The sequence below is a fragment of the Orbicella franksi genome, chromosome 14, assembly GCF_964199315.1.
Source record: "Orbicella franksi chromosome 14, jaOrbFran1.1, whole genome shotgun sequence".
NCBI lineage: Eukaryota > Metazoa > Cnidaria > Anthozoa > Scleractinia > Merulinidae > Orbicella > Orbicella franksi.
This window is the reverse complement of record NC_138158.1, coordinates 2,094,257-2,116,444: the sequence shown is the minus strand read 5'-3', so window position 1 is coordinate 2,116,444 and position 22,188 is coordinate 2,094,257. Positions and strand designations below refer to the sequence as shown.

Below are 22,188 nucleotides of genomic sequence, written 5' to 3'. Positions count from 1 at the left end.
TTCATAATTGGACAACTGTTATTGGATACCCACGTGATTTGCATGACTGTTATGCGCACTTTAATGGCTTCCTTTGCACTGTTTCCTGCAGTTTTCAAATCTTTTGAAAGGCATTGCAGACGTTTTCACTCAAAAAAAGTTCTCAAAAGACATTTTTATTTCCTGAAATTTGTTATAGATGTGATTAATTAGTAATTGGACCTCACGTCGTCCAATTCAGGGAGTAATCGTGCTCGTAATTTCAAATCAGCCTTGAGCTTTGCGCTCGTCTGATTTTGAAATTACTTGTGCAATTTCTCCCTGAATTGTACTTCACTTGGTCCAATTAGTATTACTAATCTTCTACAGACTGTAATTAAAGTTACTTATAATATTCCATGCAAATTAACAGAGAATTGATTACTTGATATCATATCCATTTATACAAACTTAAATATCTTAAACTTTTATCTAGCATAATTATGTTACCCTCATTAAATAAAGTCTTTTGTTATTATTTATTATTATTATTATCTCAACGAAAGGGTGAATGTGTGGTTCCAGAAAATATCCATACCCCCACCATGGAGGAATTTCATGTAAGTCCCCCCCCCCCCTCCCCGAAGTTTACATTTTTTGAACACAAAAATAACCCCCACCCCTCTTGAATTTCCACGAGTATTATGTAAACCCTCCATACCCTCTGGAAAAAATAGCTTTGGCAAGGAAGTGTGTTAAGTTAAAGTATATACTCCAAATGTTTAACCATACTGCTGTTTATTCTTAATTGATCGTAATATCTGGAGACACACACAAAGAAAACATACAGTAATTTATTTCAACATGCTTTAAAAGATATACTTAGGATAATATGGTAACATGTCAAATTACCTTTCTATAAGACTTAGACCCTTTGTAAATGTGGTACAATTTCAGTTGAAGGACTCACAAGTGTGGATGAAATGGATACCATACTTTTATTGTGAACACTATCGCTAACACACTCGCAACAAAAGCCAATTTTACAGGAAAATTACAGACAAACGGACTTTGATAAACATGAACAAGAACGTCTCAAGTTTGTGAAATCTTAACATCATTTCTATCTTTATAAAGAAACTAATTTTCACAAAAGAAATCGACTGCCACTTGACAGCTTTGAAGACCGATGCGACACAAACTAGGCTAGTCACCAGTGCTTTTTGGTCCACAAGGTGACTCCATGTAGTCTGGTAACAAGCAATGGCAGCCATTTTTGCCCAACAGCATGTTCTTCCCACTTGTTAGCTTCCAGAGTGCTTTTTGAAGAAAGAAAGTTTATTTCTAATATAATGCGATTCAAATACAAGTATTCAAGCTACTATTATTATGCGTGAAAGATCAATTTAGTAGGTAAGAAAGGATTTTGGAACAGCTAGATCGACACTTGAATCGGTATTGAATTGAGGACATCTGGAAACTCAATTGATTGTCCAACCCCCTCCCCTCTGGAATTTCCTGGGTCTTTGACCCCCCTCCCCCAAAACCCTCCGGAATTTCCAATTCCTCCATGGTGGGGGTATGGATATTTTCTGGAACCACACAATGGCAGATGTCAACTGAAATAGAAATATTATTGCTCACTGATTGATCCAGGCAACTGTCACAGTTTTAATATGTGTTAGCTCTTGAACTTAGTCACAAAAAAACCCTATTTTGATTTGAAGGCATAATGATACAAAATTTGTTGAACAGCAGGCATACAATGCTCACTGAATACAACAATGAGAAGCACTGAGATAGCCAGATGGCAAAATGTTTACATGATCCTTGGCCAGTTCAACTACCTCAGCCAACTCCTCTCTATGCTCTCCTGCATATTCACTGATAGAATCTCTGATAAAGTCTACCAGCAATTTTCCTGGTAAGGCATTACCAAGATTAAACTGAGAATTTGTTTCCAAGGCATCATATAGTTTCAATGTCAGTAAAAATGAAGTTTGCAATAATGTTACTGAGTTAAAATGGTGATGGAGATACCTGGGCTCCGAGTTGGAGAGAAACTTTATGTCATAATCTGGCAAATCAGGAATGGCACTGGTTTGCAATGATTTCCGTATTTTCTCAATTGCTTCCATCTCCTCCAATGTTAAAATCTCTTTGAAATGCTTCTGTGTTGCAACACCAAGCACCTTTAATTGACCATTGACCCAGCGCAGTACTGGGCCACCTGAATTGCCAGAGTTGAGTGAACAATTCAATACAATCATTGAATGACCTGCTAAGGTTTCCTTGGAACCAGAGACATTGCCATTCACAAAGAGAGCTGTTTTACCTGTGTGACTAATTGGATAACCAAAACAAACAATTGGCATGCCTGGTAGTAATGACTGGTTAGACAACTGCAAAGGACAAATTCCATGCTGTTCTAAATTAAGATTTGGACAATAAAGTAATGCCAAATCTTTCCCTGCATCATAGTGAGCGACCATGCAGGGAAGTTCATCAATGGCTGCATTAGAAATGAGGATTTCATACCTCCCAGTATCATTCAAATGGGTTTCAATCACATGCCTGTTAGTGATGATAAAATGTTCTTGAACAATAAATCCAGAGCCATTCTCGATTTCAATATCAGTAGTGGCTGTTTTATACTCACTGTGAATACCATCCCTCTCTTCATCAACTGACTGTTTGATTTTGTCATACTCAGGTCGTCCTTCTTCAGTGTACTTTTCACAAAGCTTTTTAGCATCAAAGTAATCAAGAGCCTCTTTAATATCAAAAATATCGTACGCTTGAGAAGTCTTTGGTACCCCACTTTGATCTTTCCTTGTTGGAAATATATCTGTTTCATTGAGGAAAGGACCTGCGAAACAATCTCTCACTCTGCGCTCAGCTTCACACAGGGAGTATTCACGCAGCTTTTGTTCACCATCTGTACCACAAGTGGCCATCTCATACTCCTTTTTCAAGTCATCCCTGCATTCATCAATAAATTTCCTCAATTCAGCAGATCCAGGCCCTTCATCTGGATATTTGTCGAGCGCCCTTTTTTCATCAAAATGGTGAAGTGCTTTGCGAATATCAAAAATATCATATTCCTGAATTGGTTTTGGTATCTCACTTTCATCCATTTTGACAGGAAGAATAACTACTCCAGGTGGAAAGGAGCCCAAGTAACAGCCCTTCACACGTTCTTCTGCTTCACTTTGGGAGTATTTCTGATTTATTCCAGCATTGTGAATGGCTTCTTCATACTCTTTTTCAATAGCATCTCTATTTAAGCTTATGTCTTCCAGGGTCTTCAATCTCTTTCCATCTACTCTCTCTACCATTGTTCTTAGGTACTCTTTACAAAATAGTCGTTCATCCAAACCATCAACAGCATCATGAATGTCGTTAATGTTATAAGGAACATTATAAAATTTTAATCTTTGAATTGCCAGCCTGTTATCCCCTGGAAACTTCCCAACGAAGCAATCCCTCACTCGGCGCTGTGCAACAATCCAAGAATATTTGAGTCATTCCTCTGGGTTATTTCTGGCTTCCTCGTACTCTCTTCCAATATCCTCTCTTCGTTTGTCAATCAAGTCTCTCAGTTTCTCGGACCCGGGTCCTTCTCTAGGGTATTTATCAACATAGCTCCTTTCGTCACATTTAACAAGGGTATCATGAATATCTACAATGTTGTAAGTTGCCTTCTCCGACTTCCTATAGTCCTCATATACCAAATCGTTTGGAAGCGTGGGCTGATCCGTATAGAATTCCGTGCAAAACCACTGATCGAAATCACCAGGGGGATAACAACCCCTTAATCGATTCAGCGTTGCTTCTCGGTCAAATCTCCGTGTTTCTGGTTTGCCGTAAATCTTCACCTTTACACAAGCGTTCAGAGCCTTTCTTCCCTCATCGCCTAGCACATCACCGTTGTGCATATTTCGACATTTGGCTGAGTGGTAAAAACTGTAAAGTTCGAAATATAGAGTTCGAAAGTTCGTTCTTTAACATTTGCTTGTAGATGAAGTGACGAACTTTGTTGATCAGTATGAGTTGGATTTTTCTACAGTTTGAATAGCATTTCGGTGAATAAGAGAGACCAGAAGTGGAACTGTTTGTGAAACGAAATCGCTCTTGGCCCAAAGTTTATCGTGTCTAAGAATGGTGCAATAGCTTGGTAACCACACGAAGGCGGAAGTGCTGAGGGCGGGAGAAAAATAGCAAAATGCCTTGGGGGGCGGACATTGGATTTTAGAGAAGGGGGTTCGAGATAGGGACCATCAAAGGCGGTCCCCTGTAGGGGGGCCGTGGGCATCCTCCCCCAGAAAATTTTTAGAAATGAGGTACTATGAAATAAGATTTCCGGCATTCTAAGGCCAAGTGTTATAATGTCTCATTTTTTTTCTAATTTAAGGGGTTCTACCAAACCTCCTGAACCCCTTAGATCTGCCTCAGAAAATGCTAACTTTTTCAATACTTTTTTCATTTATTAATGGACTAGAATACCATTGAAAACAAAAATCCAGGAAAGTGCTGAGTAAAAAAGAAAAAATGGCTGGGTTTTTGTTATTGTCAGAAAAGAGCCTGTATTTTCAGTCCGAGAGCGAATTTTCGAATATACATGTAAAATGCTGTCTAAAACCACAGAAAACATTCTTTACAGGGGTTGGAAAACTTATGTTTGACAACAATGGGTTGGTCCATTTTTTTTAAAATGTGCAATCCATTTATTCAGGGCTTCTATTCAATGCATTTCACTTTCTTTTTGAAATTTGTAACATATTCAGTAACACCCTTACTAAGACCCTTTCTTGATAAGAAATGCTGCGCCTTTGAAATATTGATTCCCAGGATTATGTATACTACAGTTGATGACCAGCTGTTCCAGAAAACATCCATACCCCTCACATGGAAGATTTTTTTTAGTTTGAAACCACCTACCCTCTGGAAATTCTGGTTCAGCTTCATACATTCCTTTCAAATGTTTGGCTTTTGAGCCCCCCCCCCCCCCACCCCACCCCCTTGGAATTTCCATTAACTTTACTTGGGCTGGGTTTGGATATTTTCTGGATTTGCATCAACCAGTAACATAGTAAAAAAATCCACTATGCTTGTTAGTAAAAAAAGAGTGAAAGTTTCCAAAACAAAGGGACTTAAACCAGTCAAGCTTGACTTTTTTGTTTTGGATGTATTTGCACAAAACAGTTATGCTGATCATGTTTCACCTAACAATAAAAAATAAAATTATTCTAAAAGCATTGGACCTGTAAATGAAAGAGATACTGTTGCTAGATTACTGTGTTTATCAGTCATACTTTTGTAGAAGTATATCATGCAATTCTCTGTCAAATGCCTTAGAAAAATGTAACAATACGACATCCACCTGTAATCCATCATGCAATGCCTTTGTCTGGAATACCAACCATGCAGCACATGAATTGTAGTAATTAAACTGTAATAACTTTGTATTTGTCTTGAAGAAGTGTTGGCCCATCCCCTGCAAAGCTTCTAGCAAAGGAATCTCTCAATCTGCACTGTGCAACAGTCCAACAACACCTGCATCATCCATCTGAGTGGTAAGTGGCTTCCTTGTACTCTCTTTCAGTATCAGATCTTCGTTTATCAATCAAGTCCTTCAGTTTATCAGACCTAGGACATTCTGGGGGGTATTTTTCAAGAAACCTCCTTCCATCAAAATGAACAAGGAAGTTATGAATATCAATAATGCCATAAGTTTCCTTTACCGGCTACACACAGGAAACATTTCCAGTCATGTTGAGCCATGTTCACAGAAAGGGCCAAGAATCCCTGCGATGCCTACTTGCGTGACAGCCCATCAATCGATTTAGTGCTGTTCCTAGTTTACACAAGCATCAAGGGCCTTCCCTCCCTCATTGGCTAGGACATCAGTATATTTCTGCATATTTTGAACTTTGCTAAGGTTAAATAAATTTGCTGGAATAAAATTAAGCCTTCCTGATGACGGATCATCTCTTTTCTCTGCAGTTTTCTGAACTGGGATAGATTGGTAAGACTTTCACAGACGCCTGGAGCAAGAATGGCTTGGAATAAGCTACATAGCAGATCATGTTCACCTGCAGTTTTTGCAAACCCTAGCTATTCCAGGCTACTCACCATAAATTCCTAACCTATTTGGTATCTCAGAACTGCCTTTTTTAAAGAAACTATTTTACCCACAGGTGGCCCAAGCTCAGTGTGTGACCTAATAAATGCTTTATAGAATATGTATGGGAAATTCACTTTAGGCCTAAATATACCAAAATAAATCTGTTAATGTATAAATAAACTTCACTCACTTGACTCACTTGTCTTTGATGCATTTTGAGGGGAAATCTTGTCCATCTTTTTAGATGGTTTTGCAGCTTAAAATATCATAAAATGTTGCTGGTTGGTAGGATTCTGAACAAACCACTAGTAGATCTAGGAGGGTGGGGGGCTGGAAAAGCCACACCTTCACCTTCACCTTCTTCATTGGAAAATGAGTAACACTGAGGGCCTCCCAGTTTTTTTTTGGGGGGGGGGGGGCATAGCAAGTTCCCTTGAGAATGTCATGTCCCTTTTTTCCCTCTGTTCCCTATTGATAAATTCCATTGTTCCCAAACATTTTTTGTCAAAGTTCCCTTTAATAGTAGAGATATTCCTTGTTCCCTCAAATTAATCCCAGAAATATCCCTTGTTCCCTTGAAATAAATGATCATGTTCCCTTGTTCCCCAAAACTACTGGGATGCCCTTGACACTCCCTTGTACAGACATTTCCTACTGTCTAACAGTTTGAGAATGTTCTGTCTTTGTAAGATGTTGTAGGAATACGCCAAAAAATCTGATCCTATAGCCAAGGCTAGGTTTTAATGTAACAGTAAGAAGGAGCAAGCTGACTGCGATATTTACCAAGGATAGTACCACTTGAAGTTAATTAACACACACAAAAAACAAGTGGCTCATCAGGCCAGAGCTTATCCTGGTTTCAGTAGCATGAAGCAACTAGGAGTATTTCTACTCCCCCCTGGATGGGATGCTAGTCCATCGCAGGGTTGCCCCCCAGCATTAAATTTGCTGGTACCCATTTACACACCTGGGTGGAGAGAGGCACTGTGAAAGTAAAGTGTCTTGCCCAAGAACACAACACAATGTCCGTGGCCAGGCCATGAACCCGGACCGCTCACTCCGGAGATGAGCGCACCAACCATGAGGCCACTGTGCCTCCCAGTTGAAGTTAATTAACATGTACTTGTAAATACGTTTTTCAGAGTTTCATTTGGATCACTTCAAAGTTACATTAATCACATACAGAGGGTCTTAAGGACATTCACGCCAAAATTTTCCAACATTTTTTTCTGAGACTTTTACCACTGTAAGATGATGAGTTAGTTATGTCAGAAATGTGAAAAAATGGGGGATCACTGACTTTGTTTTGGAGTGAACATGCGCGGAAGAACACCCTAATTCTGAAAAAATCGGGCTTCGTGAGCCAATAAGGCCACAGTGTCTGTAAGCCCAAAAATATTGCAATTAGATCTTTGAAGTGAAATGTTCTCTGCCAAATATTGTTTGAGTGGACCTATTAAGGGAATTTAGTCAACTGGTGAGGTTCCTTAAAGAACAAGTTTGCATTTAGCGACCATAGTTTCACGCGCCTTGCAGCCGCAAGATGGCAGGATTCAATGTCCCGTGGACAGAAATCTTGAAATTTTTTTAACTTTTCACATTGATTTTTTGTTCATTTTTGGACAATGTGGAGATAATTGTAAACGAAATCTGTTTCTGGAAAGAAAAGTAGGGGTGACCAAACGTCCAAGATCGTTAAACCCAGGCAAAGCTATAGCAATGACCATCTGCCCTATCATTGCTTATTTTATTAGTTAGCGTGCACTCTCACGCATGACGTGGCATGTGAATTTGCATGTGCAGTAAGGATGCCCAGAAACAATTAGCGCAAACTTCCTTAATCACTATGGCATTTACGTGCCTCAGTTCAATTATGTTGCTAGTCAGGGATGATTTTTAGAACTTTTAACATCATTTTTACATCATTGCAAGTATACAATGTACAAGTGTTTTGTAATTCTGACAGATTTCAGGAGACACATGAAAACAATATTTAACTGAAGTAGAGGTGCTTCATACCTCAGAGGGAACGTTTTAAACCTGCTCAGATTTTTGTATTAAAAATATGGAACAGTCAACTGATTTAAATTGTTAATTCATGCTTGACTTGAAGTCTCACCCCCCATGGGGGGGGGGGGGAGTGGTATAGTACCACTAAATCAAGGCTGTGGTCTAAGAAAGATTACGAGGAGCCCAAAAGTTCCTAACCATGAAATCCTGGGTGCCCACACTTTTAAGCTTGTATGAAAAAAAGTAAGTTTTTCCAGGCGCCCAAAGGCAAAAGTTAGTCGCCTGTGGTACCCTAGCGCTTTTAGAGCACAGCCCAGCTAATTTTTCTCGAATGAAAATTTGCCATAAGCAGGGTACTGCTGGTGGTATTTCATTTTGAACATCACCAAAACTTGTGTTTGCTACCCCCACCCTACATCTACATTATGGGGGTCTTGCAAAGGGAGGCATGCTCCCATCACTGCAAGATATTAAATAAAAAAAAAAATGAAAAGCAGGGTGGGGGGTGGGGGGCAAAAAACCTTAAAAATATATAATAAAATATGTACATAATTTAAAAAGATTACTAAGAAAAGTTAATTACCCTTCAACACATGATCACAGTGTTCCTGTATTTGGGATTCTAGGAGACAAAATATTATTTTACCTTCACCACTGAAGCTGTAGTTTCAACAACTGGTTGTGAGCTCAGCTTTGGATCCTTCAGCACATCATGACTGCTTTTCATTTTCAATGTCTGAGAATCAGAAATTTATAAATTTTCTATGATAGCAGCTACATTGATAAGGTTAATATCTTATTTCTTATCACAACATCCATACACATGTACAGTTGAACCCCTCTATTTTGAATTTGGTTGTTTTGAATTCCCCATTGTTTCGAACTCAAAACCATGTCCCTTTCAGTCATTTACTATTGGCTATTTCAAACTCCTGCTATGTTGAACTATTTTTCATTTCCTCTGAGATTTTGAAATAGTGGGGTTAAACCAAGGGGTACTCCCTTATATAGGCCATATAGGTATGTGCAGCCACAAAGGATATGTTTTTTTAGCCATTTTGGTCAGGCATAGGTTATGATTTTAGCCATTTTGGTCATAAATAGGTATTGATTTTGGCCACTTTGGTCTCAAATAGGGTATGGTTTGGACTCTAGTCTTGCCTTTGGTATGTTTTTTGGAAGAAGTTACTTTTTCATCATTATCGGGATGATCATCAACAGCCCTTCACAATCTGAACTAGGAAACTAATAAGAAAGGTCTAGAGCAGGGTATTGATTTAAGGGTTAGGTCCTGAAGAGAGTAGAGAAAATCACAGATTTTGGTCTTAAATAGGGTAAGGGGAGGGTCAACTGTATCATCTACTGTACTGCTCCAACATTAACTTGCCTTGATATACTATCAAATTCCCCAAACTACCATTGAATGAAATGTATAGCAAACTGAAAAGAGAGTTTAAACCATCCAACCTTTGCTACTGAAGCCACATCTGATTCATCTTCTTCTGCCTCCTCACCAAATGACAACAAGCTAAAGTTTCTGTTAGTGAAAAGAACTTGCTCTAAGCAATGGCAATGGAAAGACTGTTCATCAAATAGAGTTCCAAACTTGGCAAGACAGCACTTTTAGTCTAATGTCGTAGGAGTATGTGTACTGAAGGCATCTGCAGTCAAGTGTTGATCGATACCCTTGATCGATACGTGATTAACACTTGATCAACATCTCGGTCAACAGTCAGTCGAGAGCCAACTAATTTTTGTAGACGTGCCATTGAATGTTGATCAATACAAATGAGTCGGTCGACTTTGGCCAACCATTGACCGACTGTTGATTGAGTGTCAACCAAGTGCCAGTTAAGATGTCGATTGAGCGTTGATCAATCCACTCTTGATTGCTGATGCCTTTAGTACACGCTCTCAAAATTACACATGATCCATGTTGTACATACTAATTTTACATCAGCTAGAAGTATTGGTATATCCAGATTTTAAACATTTTTACGAGCTTTATAGTACTAGATTATTAGAGATAAAAGAACTCAGACACTGGTGTAACCTATTGTTATAGTTTAAAGACCTATATTTAATCAACATTTAATTTATTATTACGCAAAGAATACTATCCACTCAGGGAGGAAAGTACGATTCAATTCTGTTCAAATGAAACCTAGCAGAGTTCAAAAAAAGTGCTGTCCAGTTGTTCAGGATAAGTACATGTAGATTTTCCTGTGGGGCAAGTAAGTTTTTATTCTCACTTGCCTGATGGGCCCGAGCAAGTATTCTGCCAACTGGTAAATAAAAAAAGAAACCTAAGACTTACCAGAGCAAGCAAAATTTGGGAGCCGCCTGTCCAAAGGGCAAGCTGGAATTAAAGGTTTTTAAACCCTGAAACAATGGAATTAAACTCACTTTGTTCCTTTAACTTTTCTCTTTTTTTGATCTTCAGGTTTTGGTTTCATCTCCTCCTTTTTCTGCCTTAGAACAATGTCATCAAAGGGGTTATGTAACACCTGATAAAATAAATAAATAAATAAACAAATAAATAAATAAATGAACAATAATAATAATAATAACAATAATAATAATAATAATAATAAAATAAGAGAAAGTATTTTATCACACCTCTGTTCTTTTAATTTTTGGTGGGAAAAGAGGTCTGTCATCTCTGTCAACTTCACAATCCTCCATCTTAAGCATGTTATAGATTGTGTCTCCTGCAACCTTGTAATTCAAAATATCATAAAAACCATTTCATATGTTTATGAAAAAGCATCTCACAATGTTTTAATCTTCAAAAAAATAGTCGATTGATGTCGTTACGCACTGAGTAGGTGGTAATTTATGAACAAGGGTTAACAGATGCCAGTTAATACTCAGTCCCCTGGCATCATTGTTACCTCAATATAAATCATTAAACCAATTTCTTCTAAAGGTCAAATGGACTACAAATCTTGCTACATAATATATTACTATATTGTAGTTTGTCTTGTGTGATCGTCCGGGTGAGGGTAGTTGTGAAAAGAACTGTTGTTGTCAAGTAAATAGTGTTAGTCAGTTGAGATGTTACAAGTCTGGTCTGTTTAAAGTTATTGGTCAGTTTAGCTGTGATGGTATTGGCTGAAAGACTCGAGTAAAGTTTGTCAGTTGTCATTGGTCAGTTCTAATAAGTTTTGATTCATCTACTGTTAGTCAAATTAAGTTGGTTTGTTTGAGGTCCATCTATTGTTTGTCAATTAAGTCTGTTTGTCAGTTTTGTTTATGTTGTGAATAAGTTGTTTGTAAGGTGCTGGTAGTTGTTGATATCAACATTCTGTTAAGAGGCGTTCACGCTAAGTTAAAGTAACAGGTTTCCAGAGTAATTTGTTGAAAATATATGTAGTTTGTACTGTAGGTTAAGCATTGAGCAGAGTCCCAGTCAGTTCTGTGGTTCATCAGCTGATGATGTACAGCTCTGTGATTGTTGGCATCACCCATTCTCGTTACAGGTTGTTGAATGTCAGTCACCAACAACAGTTCTTTTCAGAACTACTGTCACCTGGACAATCAGACCAGATGATCTACTGATACTTCTGGGTTCAAACCATTTACTACATGATAGAATATTGTTAGTAATACCTTGCCAAAAATAGTGTGCTTGCCATTCAACTCAACTGTGGCTCCAAGAGTGAAAAAAAACTGACTCTGATTATCATTAGGACCAGCATTGGCCATTGCAACCAGTCCTCTTCGCACAAAACGAAGCCTTTGGTGAAATTCATCCTGCAAAAAGATAAACCTTTATTACTACAACCTGGCAAGTCCCAGTACTAGCTCAACATGGCAGTAGAAGCAACACTGTTAACAGATATGGAGCAGCAGACGTCGAGTAAATTACAATAATAGAAGTATTATAGTTACACCCAGAATAATGAATTACTAATCTAAAACAGGTTAACATGGGTGGGGAAGGGCAAAGATTGGATTGGAGATCAATAGATCTGCACATGGCCAAAAATTTCATTAACTTAAGATTCACAGTTTAGTTGAGAGTTTACATGGAATCAGGATCTTACTGTTACAAATGCTGTGTGCTGTGGATTTTGATATATCCACAATTTTGGACTGAATGTTGAATTTGGGTTGTTATACTTGTTTAACAGTATTAAGATCAGGGATTTTGTATTTACCCCTCCCTATTTTCTAAAATTGAAAAGATGTGGATTCTGATAGGAAAAATACAGATTGACAACGCCACTAACACTTTCAAAAGCTTACGACATTACCTTGAATGGCTGTCCATATATGGATTCTCCACCTGATTCAGGAAGAGAAACATTGTAATAATTATTATTACAGTACAGCCTCACTGTTTCAGACTTGGTTATCTCAATCCTTGACCCACTAAGATAAGATAAGATAAGATAACTTTTTTTATAAATGATTTTACCATCAGTCACCAAAGTTACTGGACTATCTACCCATCTGCCTGACTACTTCAAATCATTTTCCTGTGGATATACTTTTTCAGTCACTTACTATATTCACCATCTTGAGAGTTTGAGATAGTACGGTTCAAATGTGATTATAACAAATCCAAACAAACTACCACATTCAAATAAATAAGCTTGCATAATTATGTGAACTCCAGTTTTTGAAAAATAACTTGTTGGATTGAGAATTTAAACATCACTAAGTGCTATACTGTACACAAAAGCATCCTTTATATCACATAGTAGTTTCATTGTAATTTTCATCTAAGTAGAAGAGTTCATGGAAGATCATCTGCCACTTTATGAGGAAAGGGCCGAACAAAGACTACTGTATGGATTGAGTGCCAGAAGGGTACTGAAGATGGGGTAGGCCCAAGACACAATTGGAGGAGGACAGAAGAGGAAGAGAGGGAAGAGGTGGGTGAAGGAAAATTTTTGAGTGAGTTGTGCATTGCAGTGGACGACAGAGCTGGTTGGTGGCAGAGTGTAGCCTGGCCTTATGTAACCACTTGGCATGAAGAACATATGTGAAGGAGAACCAATTTGATTAAAAAACTGGCTGATGGTCACAAGTCATAAACTTACCTGTTCCTGTTCCAGTTGGGTCACCTCCCTGAATACAAAAACCTTATGAACAGATCAAAGAATAAATGGTGAGGTCCAGTTAGTAATATACCGACATATACTAGAGTCTGATAATCCTGGACTAAAAGGTGGTATGTACCCTGTACATTATAGCTACTAACATTATTTTAACTAACACTGGTTGCAGTTTTCATGGATCATGTATGGCTCAATGGATTTTAGTCTGTAAATGTTAGGCAATTTAAGATTGGACTACTAGTATGAGATTGAGTGCGAGTCTGATTATTCAAATTACTATAAAGTGATGTTTCCAGAGTCCTGGCTCTTCATGTTGGTTTTAGGTAGAGAGGGTACCTCATGGGATGAGACGGGAATGTGACGTGATAATATGACGCCTAAAAACTAGAATTGAAAGATTGAATTCCTACTCAGTCTCATACGAGTTTGTACTCAAATCTTAAGTCCCCTTTTATAAGGAGGTAATGTGTCCAGGGTATGGCGATTGATCAGAAAGGACCATTCAGCACCCTGGTTGAAAAAGCGTTCTCTTGTCTATTTTGATTCTCAATCAAATATGAGATGTGAAAAAAAGTTGTGAGAAGTAGAGAAAATGTGAAAGAAGGAAAACCTCTTGGACCTGGGTAATCATGAAAGTCTCTCTGAGTGTGATCTAATGGAAAACAGTATCCTTTAGGTGCTAACATAAGATAAAGTTGGCTTTGCAGTGAATGAGATGTGTAATACACATATCAGGGAGCAGAGAAACTTTGCCATCTGGTGCTGGAAAACAACTTGTCATTAAACTTATGGACTGATGGAGACATTGCGACAACCCCAAAGTATTTCACTTTCAGGACAATTTTGCTCTTACTCTGTAGTTTTCATTATTTGCTTGCTCTCTGTCTCTCTGACGATGGGCTGAACTAAATATCTACTGTGTTTGAGTAAAGAATCAAGCCCCTACAGCAGCAAAAAACTGATTGAACTCTTCAGAGAGTATGTTTATGTCTCTTAAGTACCCCAAAATGAATTTAATTAAAAATTTCAGCAGCTTGTAAGGACCTACCTTTGACAATTCTGTGGAAAATAGTGCCATCGTAATATGCCTCTAAGCAAAGCTGGATGAAATTCCTGCAGGCTTTAGGAGCTTCTTTTGACCACAACTCAATATCGATTTCTCCACATGTTGTGATAAGGAGTACCTACGGTAAATACCCATAAAAGATAAAGCAACAAAAATCCAGTCATGCCTGGAAACATCAGGGGAGGGAGCAAGTGCTTAAGTGAACAAGTAACAAGAGAGGTAAAAAAACCTGGCAAATTTAAGGAGTTTCGGTTTGGGAGCGGGGTAAATTGCCAATTTCTATATACTGTATATCTTTTATCATTCCCACCTCTCAAATTAACTCCCTTTTAGCAGCAAGAAATTTATTAAGCATTCCTATCATTAGGTACATGTATTAATTAGCTATGGTAGGTCCACATGTATCAGCTTTATTAGTTGCCATAGTTTGACCCTATTCAAATAAAGTATGTATGTATGTTTGTATGTATGTATTCTCTTGATGTACCACCAAGTTCTCTAAACTTACAGTAAGAGATTGTGAAGCAGTCAGTAAGGAGAATCACGATCTTGAGCCTGGGATTGAGTATGACTATATCAGCTGTTCACAAACCAGCTGATGCTCATACTAAAAAAAAAAGTGTTAAAAACTTTGCAAAGAAATAATTACTTTGAAATGATCGTAAATTTATGACGTTTTTATGGTCAGCAGAAGACCTAATAATAGTTAAACTTTCTATGGTTTCTTAGCCCGTGCCGGCCAGGCGCTACACAGCTCAGCTCAGCTCAGCTCTTGAAGAAAAGCAGCCCTTGGAACTAAGACTGTTTCTTACCTACGCATAATTTGTATAATAATATCATACCTTTCCATTTGTTGGAGGCTCTTGGATGTATATGTTGCTCATTTTTGCCACGCGTGTTAGTTGTTTAGCCCTGTTCCTGTTTGTTTTTGACTAGAGATCTTGACCGAGTAATTCCTCGACTAAATAGAGGCTTCAAAATAACACAGCGGTTTTGGTTGTAATGATTCGCTGGGGAGTGTAACAGTCATATAGTGTGCATGCGATGAAAACTGATAAACCCGAGGAGAGTCACGAGAATCGTGTCACAGTTGAAACTACATGTTACTGCGGTAAAACTCTCTAAAAAGTTTTCTTAATAAATGAACTTGGATTGAATCCAGTCACTTACTGAAATATTCCCGGGGGGCGTCGCGGGTGTGAGGGTCGAAGGATGTTGGGGGGGGGGGGAGCTGGCGGGCGGAGAAGTGGGGATGTGGATACTCCACGTGGAGGGAAGTGATCTTGCTTTTAAAAGGCGTTGTGTTACAAAGATTTGCCGAGTTTATAAACTTTAAAATTGATTAATTGACGGTTTTCTGATTATCAGTTGTCCGCCGTCCACCCGTCAAAACTTAATAGACAGCGGTTTTGCTTTTACACGCAGCCGTCCGCAGCCGTGTAATTGATTCCACGTGGATAGATTTCAAGATGGCGTCCCGATTTTCCATGTTACGAAATTTGTCGTTTAGGAGAAATCTGCGCCTTCTTTGCCAACAGGTGAGGAGATCTTTCGTAGGAAAGGATAGCACTATATTTATGCTTTCTATAATAAATATTTTCTGTTGATAGAACCGACCAGTCGTCACAAAAGAACGTGCAGTATGTTCGTGTATTTCGATCAAGGATGCAAATTTCAAGGTTGGTTGGTTGGTTGATAATCGTGAAACACTGATCGATTTTTTACCTTCCAAATTAATTTTTCAGCGCTACTTATCTTCTTCTCGTTTTCTTAACTTACAGGAATTTGTAAAACAAAAACAGAGTTTGCGATGTTTGCGAACAACACCAGGTAACATATCAACATGCACGGCGCGCGAGCTATTGTGTTCATTGGATTTATAAAAAGATCGGCCGAAGTTATCGCGTTACTTACCCCGATTTCTGTACCCGTACCATAAATGACTTTACCAGTAGCGAGAACATTAGAAGTCATGTTTTTGTTATTCGGTGAACTTCCGGTACAAGTTGTTGTGGGGGTGTGTCGGGGGTGTGAATCAAAAGGCCGGCAAATAACTATTTGAAGTAAATGAATTGTGTACTATTTTAGTGCAGAGTTTTCCCTATAACGGCCTTTAAAAATTTAGGTGATTATTGATCTATTGATGATGGGTTTTGGTTCAAAGGTGTGAATGCAGAAGTCCTGCCTTTCAAATTGTCTGACATTGGGGAAGGAATTGCTGAAGTTACCATTAAAGAATGGTAGGAATAGATTACTTTCATTCATGTAAATCCTTGGAAAACTATAATTATTAGATATTTCAGCAGTGAAGTAATCAAGGCCTCTGTTTGTGTTATCATCTTTAAATACTATCGTCTTGCTGTCAGTAGTGATGTCGAGCTAACAAGAGTAATATTCATTTGGCATTTTCTTGTTAGGTTTGTGAAGCCAGGTGATCATGTCAATCAGTTTGACAGCATTTGTGAAGTACAGAGTGACAAGGTCAGATCTACATAACTGGAAAACGATTTTCTTATAATTATTAACCTGTATGCTGACTTTTAATTTCAAGCTTTGCCATCAAGAATTAACCCACTTTTTGTCTATATCAGGCATCTGTAACAATAACAAGCCGGTTTGATGGTACCATTAGAAAACTGTATTATGAAGTGGACGACATTGCCAGAGTTGGCCTGCCTCTGGTGGACATAGAAATTGTTGCCCATGCTGATGCCAGTAAGTTCAACCTGTGTACTTAGATTTTTATTGTTCTACTAGAAATCTGGAACTAACACTAGCAAATTACCCTAAAGGGTGAGTTTTAGTAAGGAGAGCAAGGATGTCACAGAGAATGGTATACTCTGACCCTTAATGTGAACACTTGCCACCTGCCAATATGGGTTTGTCTGTTGTAAGAATGTTAAAGTAATGCCCTTATTAACAAAGTTGATATTAGTGTTTACTGGCACAATTTATTTCATATTGTGTTTCTTAGATGCTGATGTGGGACCAAGCCCTGCTGAAGATGTCATGGCTGCACAACAGAAGCCCAAACCAACACATGCTATTGAAGAACCACTTCCACCCCCACCTGCCTCCCCTCAGTCATCAACTCCCCAAGCAACAGCCTCACCATCCCCTCCTCAGCAGACCACAGAGAAGGTTCCTAGGAGTGGTGGTAAAGTGCTAGCAGCACCAGCAGTGCGCAAGATTGCAATGGAGCATGATGTAAGGAGAATTATTGCTGATTTTGTTTTTTACTTTTATAATATTCATTAGCAGTTTTCAGCAATTTCTTCTGGGGTTGTCAAGGAATTGAAACTTAGACTGAGCCACAATGCTTCCATACAGGAAAATATACCACACATCAGGAAATTTGAAGTTTCTGTAAACCTGAGCAGTAGACACAAAGTTTACATATTTAAAACTACTTTCAAAAATTATTCTCCCATAATTTTTCTCTCTGATATATTAAGCCATTTTCTAATTTCTTTTTTAAAAAAAGGCAAAAAAAAAAAAAAAATCCAATAAATACTCATAACCATGTTGATAAGGCCTCATGCAAAATGACTAGACAACCAATTAGCATACATGATACACGATTCAAATTTTATAGAAAGTGTTCACACAGTTAGTTTTCATCTTTTTTGTTTCAGATTGCACTGGCTGATATTCCAGGAACTGGTAAAGAAGGAAGAATCCTTAAAGAAGACATCATGCATTACCTTGAAGAAATGAAAACCAAAACCACCCTAGGTACAATTTATCATCAACTTTGTTTTCCAAGTCAACTTAGTTTTGCAACTTTAAAAAAATTCCATCGTATAATAAATTGTTGCTGAGTATATTTGGCCATGTCTTCACAGCCCCTCCCCCCACAGTAGAAGCACCAGCAGCTACCCCTACTGTCCCACCCACCCCAATCAGAAGACCCGAGGTGATGCTCGAAGACAGAACAGAATCAATAACAGGAATCAGGAAAGCTATGGCTAAAGCTATGACTGCATTGCTTGCAATCCCTCATTTTGGCTACAAGGATGAAATAATTCTAAATGAGCTTGTAAGGTAAGGAATATTTGTCACTTAGGAATGATTTTACTATCTTGGACATGCTAATCTTGACACATAAGCAGGGAATATCATAATCAGAACAAGTCAAGGCAAATAAATGATTTTTTTGCCTTTGTTATGGCTTGTTTTGGTTTTTGCCAGTTATCTTTCCTTCAGTCATTTCTTGTCTTCAATTTTGAAGCCATCAACAGCAGTCTGCTTGTGTAATGATATCTCAATTCTGTTCACCTCTTTAATAGCTATCAGTCAGATTAACATCTGTCGTTAGACAACTTTTATGGTCGCACACAGCCTAATTAGGTTCACAGACATTGGTAATTATTTAGTTTAAAATAATTAAACTGTTTTTTCCTGCATAGGCTGAGAAATCGCAGTAAAGAATCATTTGTGTCCAGGGGGGTGAAGCTATCTTTCATGCCAATGTTCATCAAGGCGGCATCAATGGCTCTGTTACATTTTCCAATATTAAACAGTTCAGTGGATCTAGACTGTGAGAACATCACTTTTAAGGTAAGTAGTCGAAGCAAAAAAAAATTCATTTTATATAAAGATATCTTTTTAGGTTGCAGTGTTGTTTTATGACGGGCGGTACCAATCTGAAGCAAGGGCAGGTTAAAAAAAAGTCACAAAACTGTTTAACATATCAAATAAATACTATCTGCTAGCAATAACTATTCTTTGATCTCTAGTGGTGTGTGTGGTAATTGAAAATTTAGGTTGCCTCTTGCAAGCTGAAGTAAGATTTGTTAGCTCGGCAGTCGCAAATGATGTCAAAATACACTAGATATACATGATAAAAATGAAGTGATCATTTGTCTCACAATGTCGTCACTTTGATGTAGATCATGACATTTTGACTGCATACTTTGTCAGGTGATGATGCTGACTTTGGAAGCTTAGCAGTTACACAGAGCTTGCTAGCACTGTTGTCATATCCTTGCCAGCTATCTTTATCACATCCCTGTACAACAAATTGGGAGCATATATTTGTAGTAATTAAGATAAGTCAACTAGTTGAGTTCTTCAGGTAGAGTTAAGCCACTATTAATAATTAGACTGTCTTGTTTTTATAGGGTTCTCACAACATTGGTGTTGCCATGGATACACAACAAGGTTTATTAGTACCAAATGTTAAAAATGTACAAAACAAGTCAATATTTGATATTGCCATGGAACTTAACAGACTTCATCAGCAAGGACTCACTGGTAGATTAACACCTGATGATCTGACAGGAGGGACTTTTACTTTGTCGAATATTGGATCGGTGAGTTGCATTTCACAGCTTGAAATAGCAATGAAACAACATCCAGATCAACCAACATGGTAAAGTCTGCATATAAGCCAAGTGGCCCATCAGGCAGGCACTTATCTCCAGTTTCTGTAGCATGATGTGACTAGGAGTATTTCTACTCCCCCCTGGAAAGGATACTAGTCCATTGCATTTGCCGGTACCCATTTATACACCTGGATTGAGAGAGGCACTGTAAAAGTGAAGTGTCTTTGCCCAAGAACACAGCACAAAGTCTCTGTCCAGGGCTCCAACCCGGACTGTTCGATCCTGGGACGAGTGCATTAACCATGAGGCCACCGTGCCTCCATAAACCAACCAACATGCTTGTACATATTTCTCAGTTTTGTCAGGATGTCCATGTGCAATTCAAAAATCATAATTAGACGAGTGCTGTGGAGCATCAGTTCCACCTATTAGCAGTTATAATGATATTCGTTTGTACAGGTTTACAACTAGACAGTACAGTTAATCATACAAAAATGTGTGCATGGTTGTCTTTGCACATAGATTGACATTGTGTGTTACTAATAATAATGTGATTCGCAATCGCAGATTGGAGGAACATATGCCAAACCAGTGATAATGCCACCTGAAGTAGCCATCGGTGCGATTGGAAGAATACAGGTTTGAGTCAACTTAACTGTATACAGCTGGCACAACAAAAAGTAAAGGGGAGCAGCGATGGCATAGTAATGAGAGCGCTCTCCTCTCACCAATGTGGCCTGGGTTCAATTCCAGCCCAGTGTCATATGTGGGTTGAGTTTGTTGTTGGTTCTCACCTTGCTCAGAAGGTTTTTCTCTGGGTTCTGTGGTCTTCCTCCCTCCGCAAAAACCAACACTCCAAATTCCAATTTGACCAGGATAGAGGACCCGCATAAAAACCAGCCAAGGCTGATGTGGCTTCCTCTCTAAATATCATTATTTATGTAGTAAATATTTAAAAAAATATATAATTGTAATATATTTTACCAGTTTATAGCAAATTGGTGTGTTTAAGACCAGATTAAGCCTGCAGTTTTCATCCCAAAGTTGCTGCCAAAGCAAATGACAATTGCACCATGATGATGATGCTACAAATTTCAGTGTATTCCAAAGTGCCGGCACTATTCATTGATTGATAATATAAGAATTAGTCAGACCTTTTTAAGGTTACCGTAAACCTTCGCGGGTGTCCTTAGCGAAAAAAAATATTACCGCGCTGTCTTAAAGACAACCACTACAAATTATATATCAATGCAAAGGTTATAGAATGCTCTATTTGATAAAAATTGTTTTGCCTCAATTTTTTTTAATCATAGGGCGAGCGCGACCTAAAAGTGTGAAACGACCAATGTTCCATTGAGTGAATTTATCGGGTATCAAACTTGACCGCATCAACAAAGCTACTGCATTATATCATTTACGAGACATCAATCATCAAAACCGTGTGAGGGTTTGTCGATATTCCTATTGGTTGTTTTGCAAAATTTCTGTCAAGTTTGATGTCCAAAAATACAGCGACACGTTTTACGACGAAGGCCATTGCACGAGATCAATTTTGAAAAACGCAAATCCCCCACATGGTTTTGAAAATTAGCTTGAAAAATTGGCTAGTTTGAGAAATTGGGGGTAAAACTACTGCAGTGTTTGACCGAGGGGAGGGAAATCAACTTTGGCTTGAGTTATTGAGAGGTTAGAAAAATAGAGGGTCTGTGAAATCACGGTTTCAATGTATAAGAAGCGTGGCAAGCAGAGATGTCCTTTAACCAAACATATTTTATACTTACATGATGTTTTATCACTTCTCACACAGGAAGTCCCAAAGTTTGATGAGAATGATAATGTATACAAAGCACACATAGTGAACATCAGCTGGTCAGCAGATCATAGAGTTATAGAAGGTGCAACAATGGCAAGATTCTCTAATCTGTGGAAATCATACCTGGAGAACCCTGCATCAATGCTTATGGACTTGAGATAACATTTTATGCTGTAACTGGAAGTTACAGAATTATGTTTAGGAACATTCAAATTGTTTGAAAAATCTAGTACATCATGGCATCAAGAATTAATCCGACCAATGATTTTTGACATATTGTTAGTTGAGCATGTAACTTAAAGGAAAATTTGATCAAGAATTGGAGGTGTGAATACAACAATTTGGCTGTATTCCCAGAGTCTTGATCTTCAAAATTATGACATAAAAATCCTAAGTCAAATATGGTCAAGTACGCATTATGTACAAAGGTTGGCTTAAGCAACGTTAGAGATCACCTCAGGTGACTAACATTATTAATTTTTGTGTAAAGTTAATCTGAAATCTGAAGGTTAATATCTTGTTCTCAAAGGTTCTGAAACTGAACTGAACACCTTAATTTTACCCACAGTCACTCATTCATGGAAAAAAAAAAATGGGTTTAGATTATTTTATCATTAAATTGAACTATGAAATCTACTTCTGGAGTGGATTTTTGGGACTCCTAATCCATTTTAAGATTTTAGCAAAGAAATGCAAAATCTGTGCTGCAATTTAAGAAATTATGTGGATTTTTCCAATGAAATGTACCCTTGATGTTTTGACAGTAATATTTTTGTATGCAGTTGTGGAAAAGTGACAATCAGACAGGTATTTTGATG

General features: G+C 38.1%; 4 protein-coding genes across 6 annotated transcripts in view; 1 reads left to right on the top strand and 3 right to left on the bottom strand.

Moving 5' to 3' along the window:
• Window positions 1-15,188, bottom strand: part of LOC145467965 (spliceosome-associated protein CWC27 homolog) — a 37,282-nt gene extending 22,094 nt beyond the window's left edge. The window contains exons 1-9 of the mRNA XM_081451617.1: window positions 15,073-15,188; window positions 14,213-14,348; window positions 13,147-13,188; window positions 12,355-12,386; window positions 11,708-11,851; window positions 10,715-10,813; window positions 10,502-10,602; window positions 9,563-9,632; window positions 8,742-8,831 (exon numbers count right to left, since the gene is read on the bottom strand). Of these exons, the coding sequence (XP_081307743.1) occupies window positions 8,742-8,831; window positions 9,563-9,632; window positions 10,502-10,602; window positions 10,715-10,813; window positions 11,708-11,851; window positions 12,355-12,386; window positions 13,147-13,188; window positions 14,213-14,348; window positions 15,073-15,114 (756 nt within the window). The 5' untranslated portion in view covers window positions 15,115-15,188. The remainder of the gene's footprint in view (window positions 1-8,741; window positions 8,832-9,562; window positions 9,633-10,501; window positions 10,603-10,714; window positions 10,814-11,707; window positions 11,852-12,354; window positions 12,387-13,146; window positions 13,189-14,212; window positions 14,349-15,072) is intronic.
• On the bottom strand, window positions 1,728-3,296 carry LOC145467958 (uncharacterized). The gene has a single exon (XM_081451608.1). The coding sequence runs from the start codon at window positions 3,294-3,296 to the stop codon at window positions 1,728-1,730; it is 1,569 nt and encodes a 522-aa protein (XP_081307734.1).
• Window positions 3,483-3,896, bottom strand: LOC145468023 (uncharacterized). Its single transcript, XM_081451689.1, has one exon. The coding sequence runs from the start codon at window positions 3,894-3,896 to the stop codon at window positions 3,483-3,485; it is 414 nt and encodes a 137-aa protein (XP_081307815.1).
• A 259-nt stretch (window positions 15,189-15,447) lies between the features above and the next one.
• On the top strand, window positions 15,448-22,082 carry LOC145467955 (lipoamide acyltransferase component of branched-chain alpha-keto acid dehydrogenase complex, mitochondrial-like). 3 transcript variants are annotated; one of them, XM_081451603.1, is made up of 13 exons: window positions 15,448-15,768; window positions 15,841-15,909; window positions 16,012-16,060; window positions 16,395-16,470; window positions 16,648-16,711; window positions 16,822-16,945; window positions 17,205-17,437; window positions 17,866-17,965; window positions 18,076-18,274; window positions 18,640-18,790; window positions 19,354-19,545; window positions 20,125-20,196; window positions 21,365-22,082. In XM_081451603.1, exons 1-13 carry the CDS (start codon window positions 15,700-15,702, stop codon window positions 21,530-21,532), a joined length of 1,566 nt encoding a protein of 521 aa, XP_081307729.1. In that variant the 5' UTR covers window positions 15,448-15,699; the 3' UTR covers window positions 21,533-22,082. The 3 variants fall into 3 exon arrangements, with proteins under 3 accessions (XP_081307729.1, XP_081307728.1, XP_081307730.1); XM_081451602.1 differs by having other exon boundaries at window positions 15,841-16,060; XM_081451604.1 differs by having other exon boundaries at window positions 15,841-16,060; window positions 20,871-21,457.
• The last annotated feature ends 106 nt before the right edge of the window (window positions 22,083-22,188 follow it).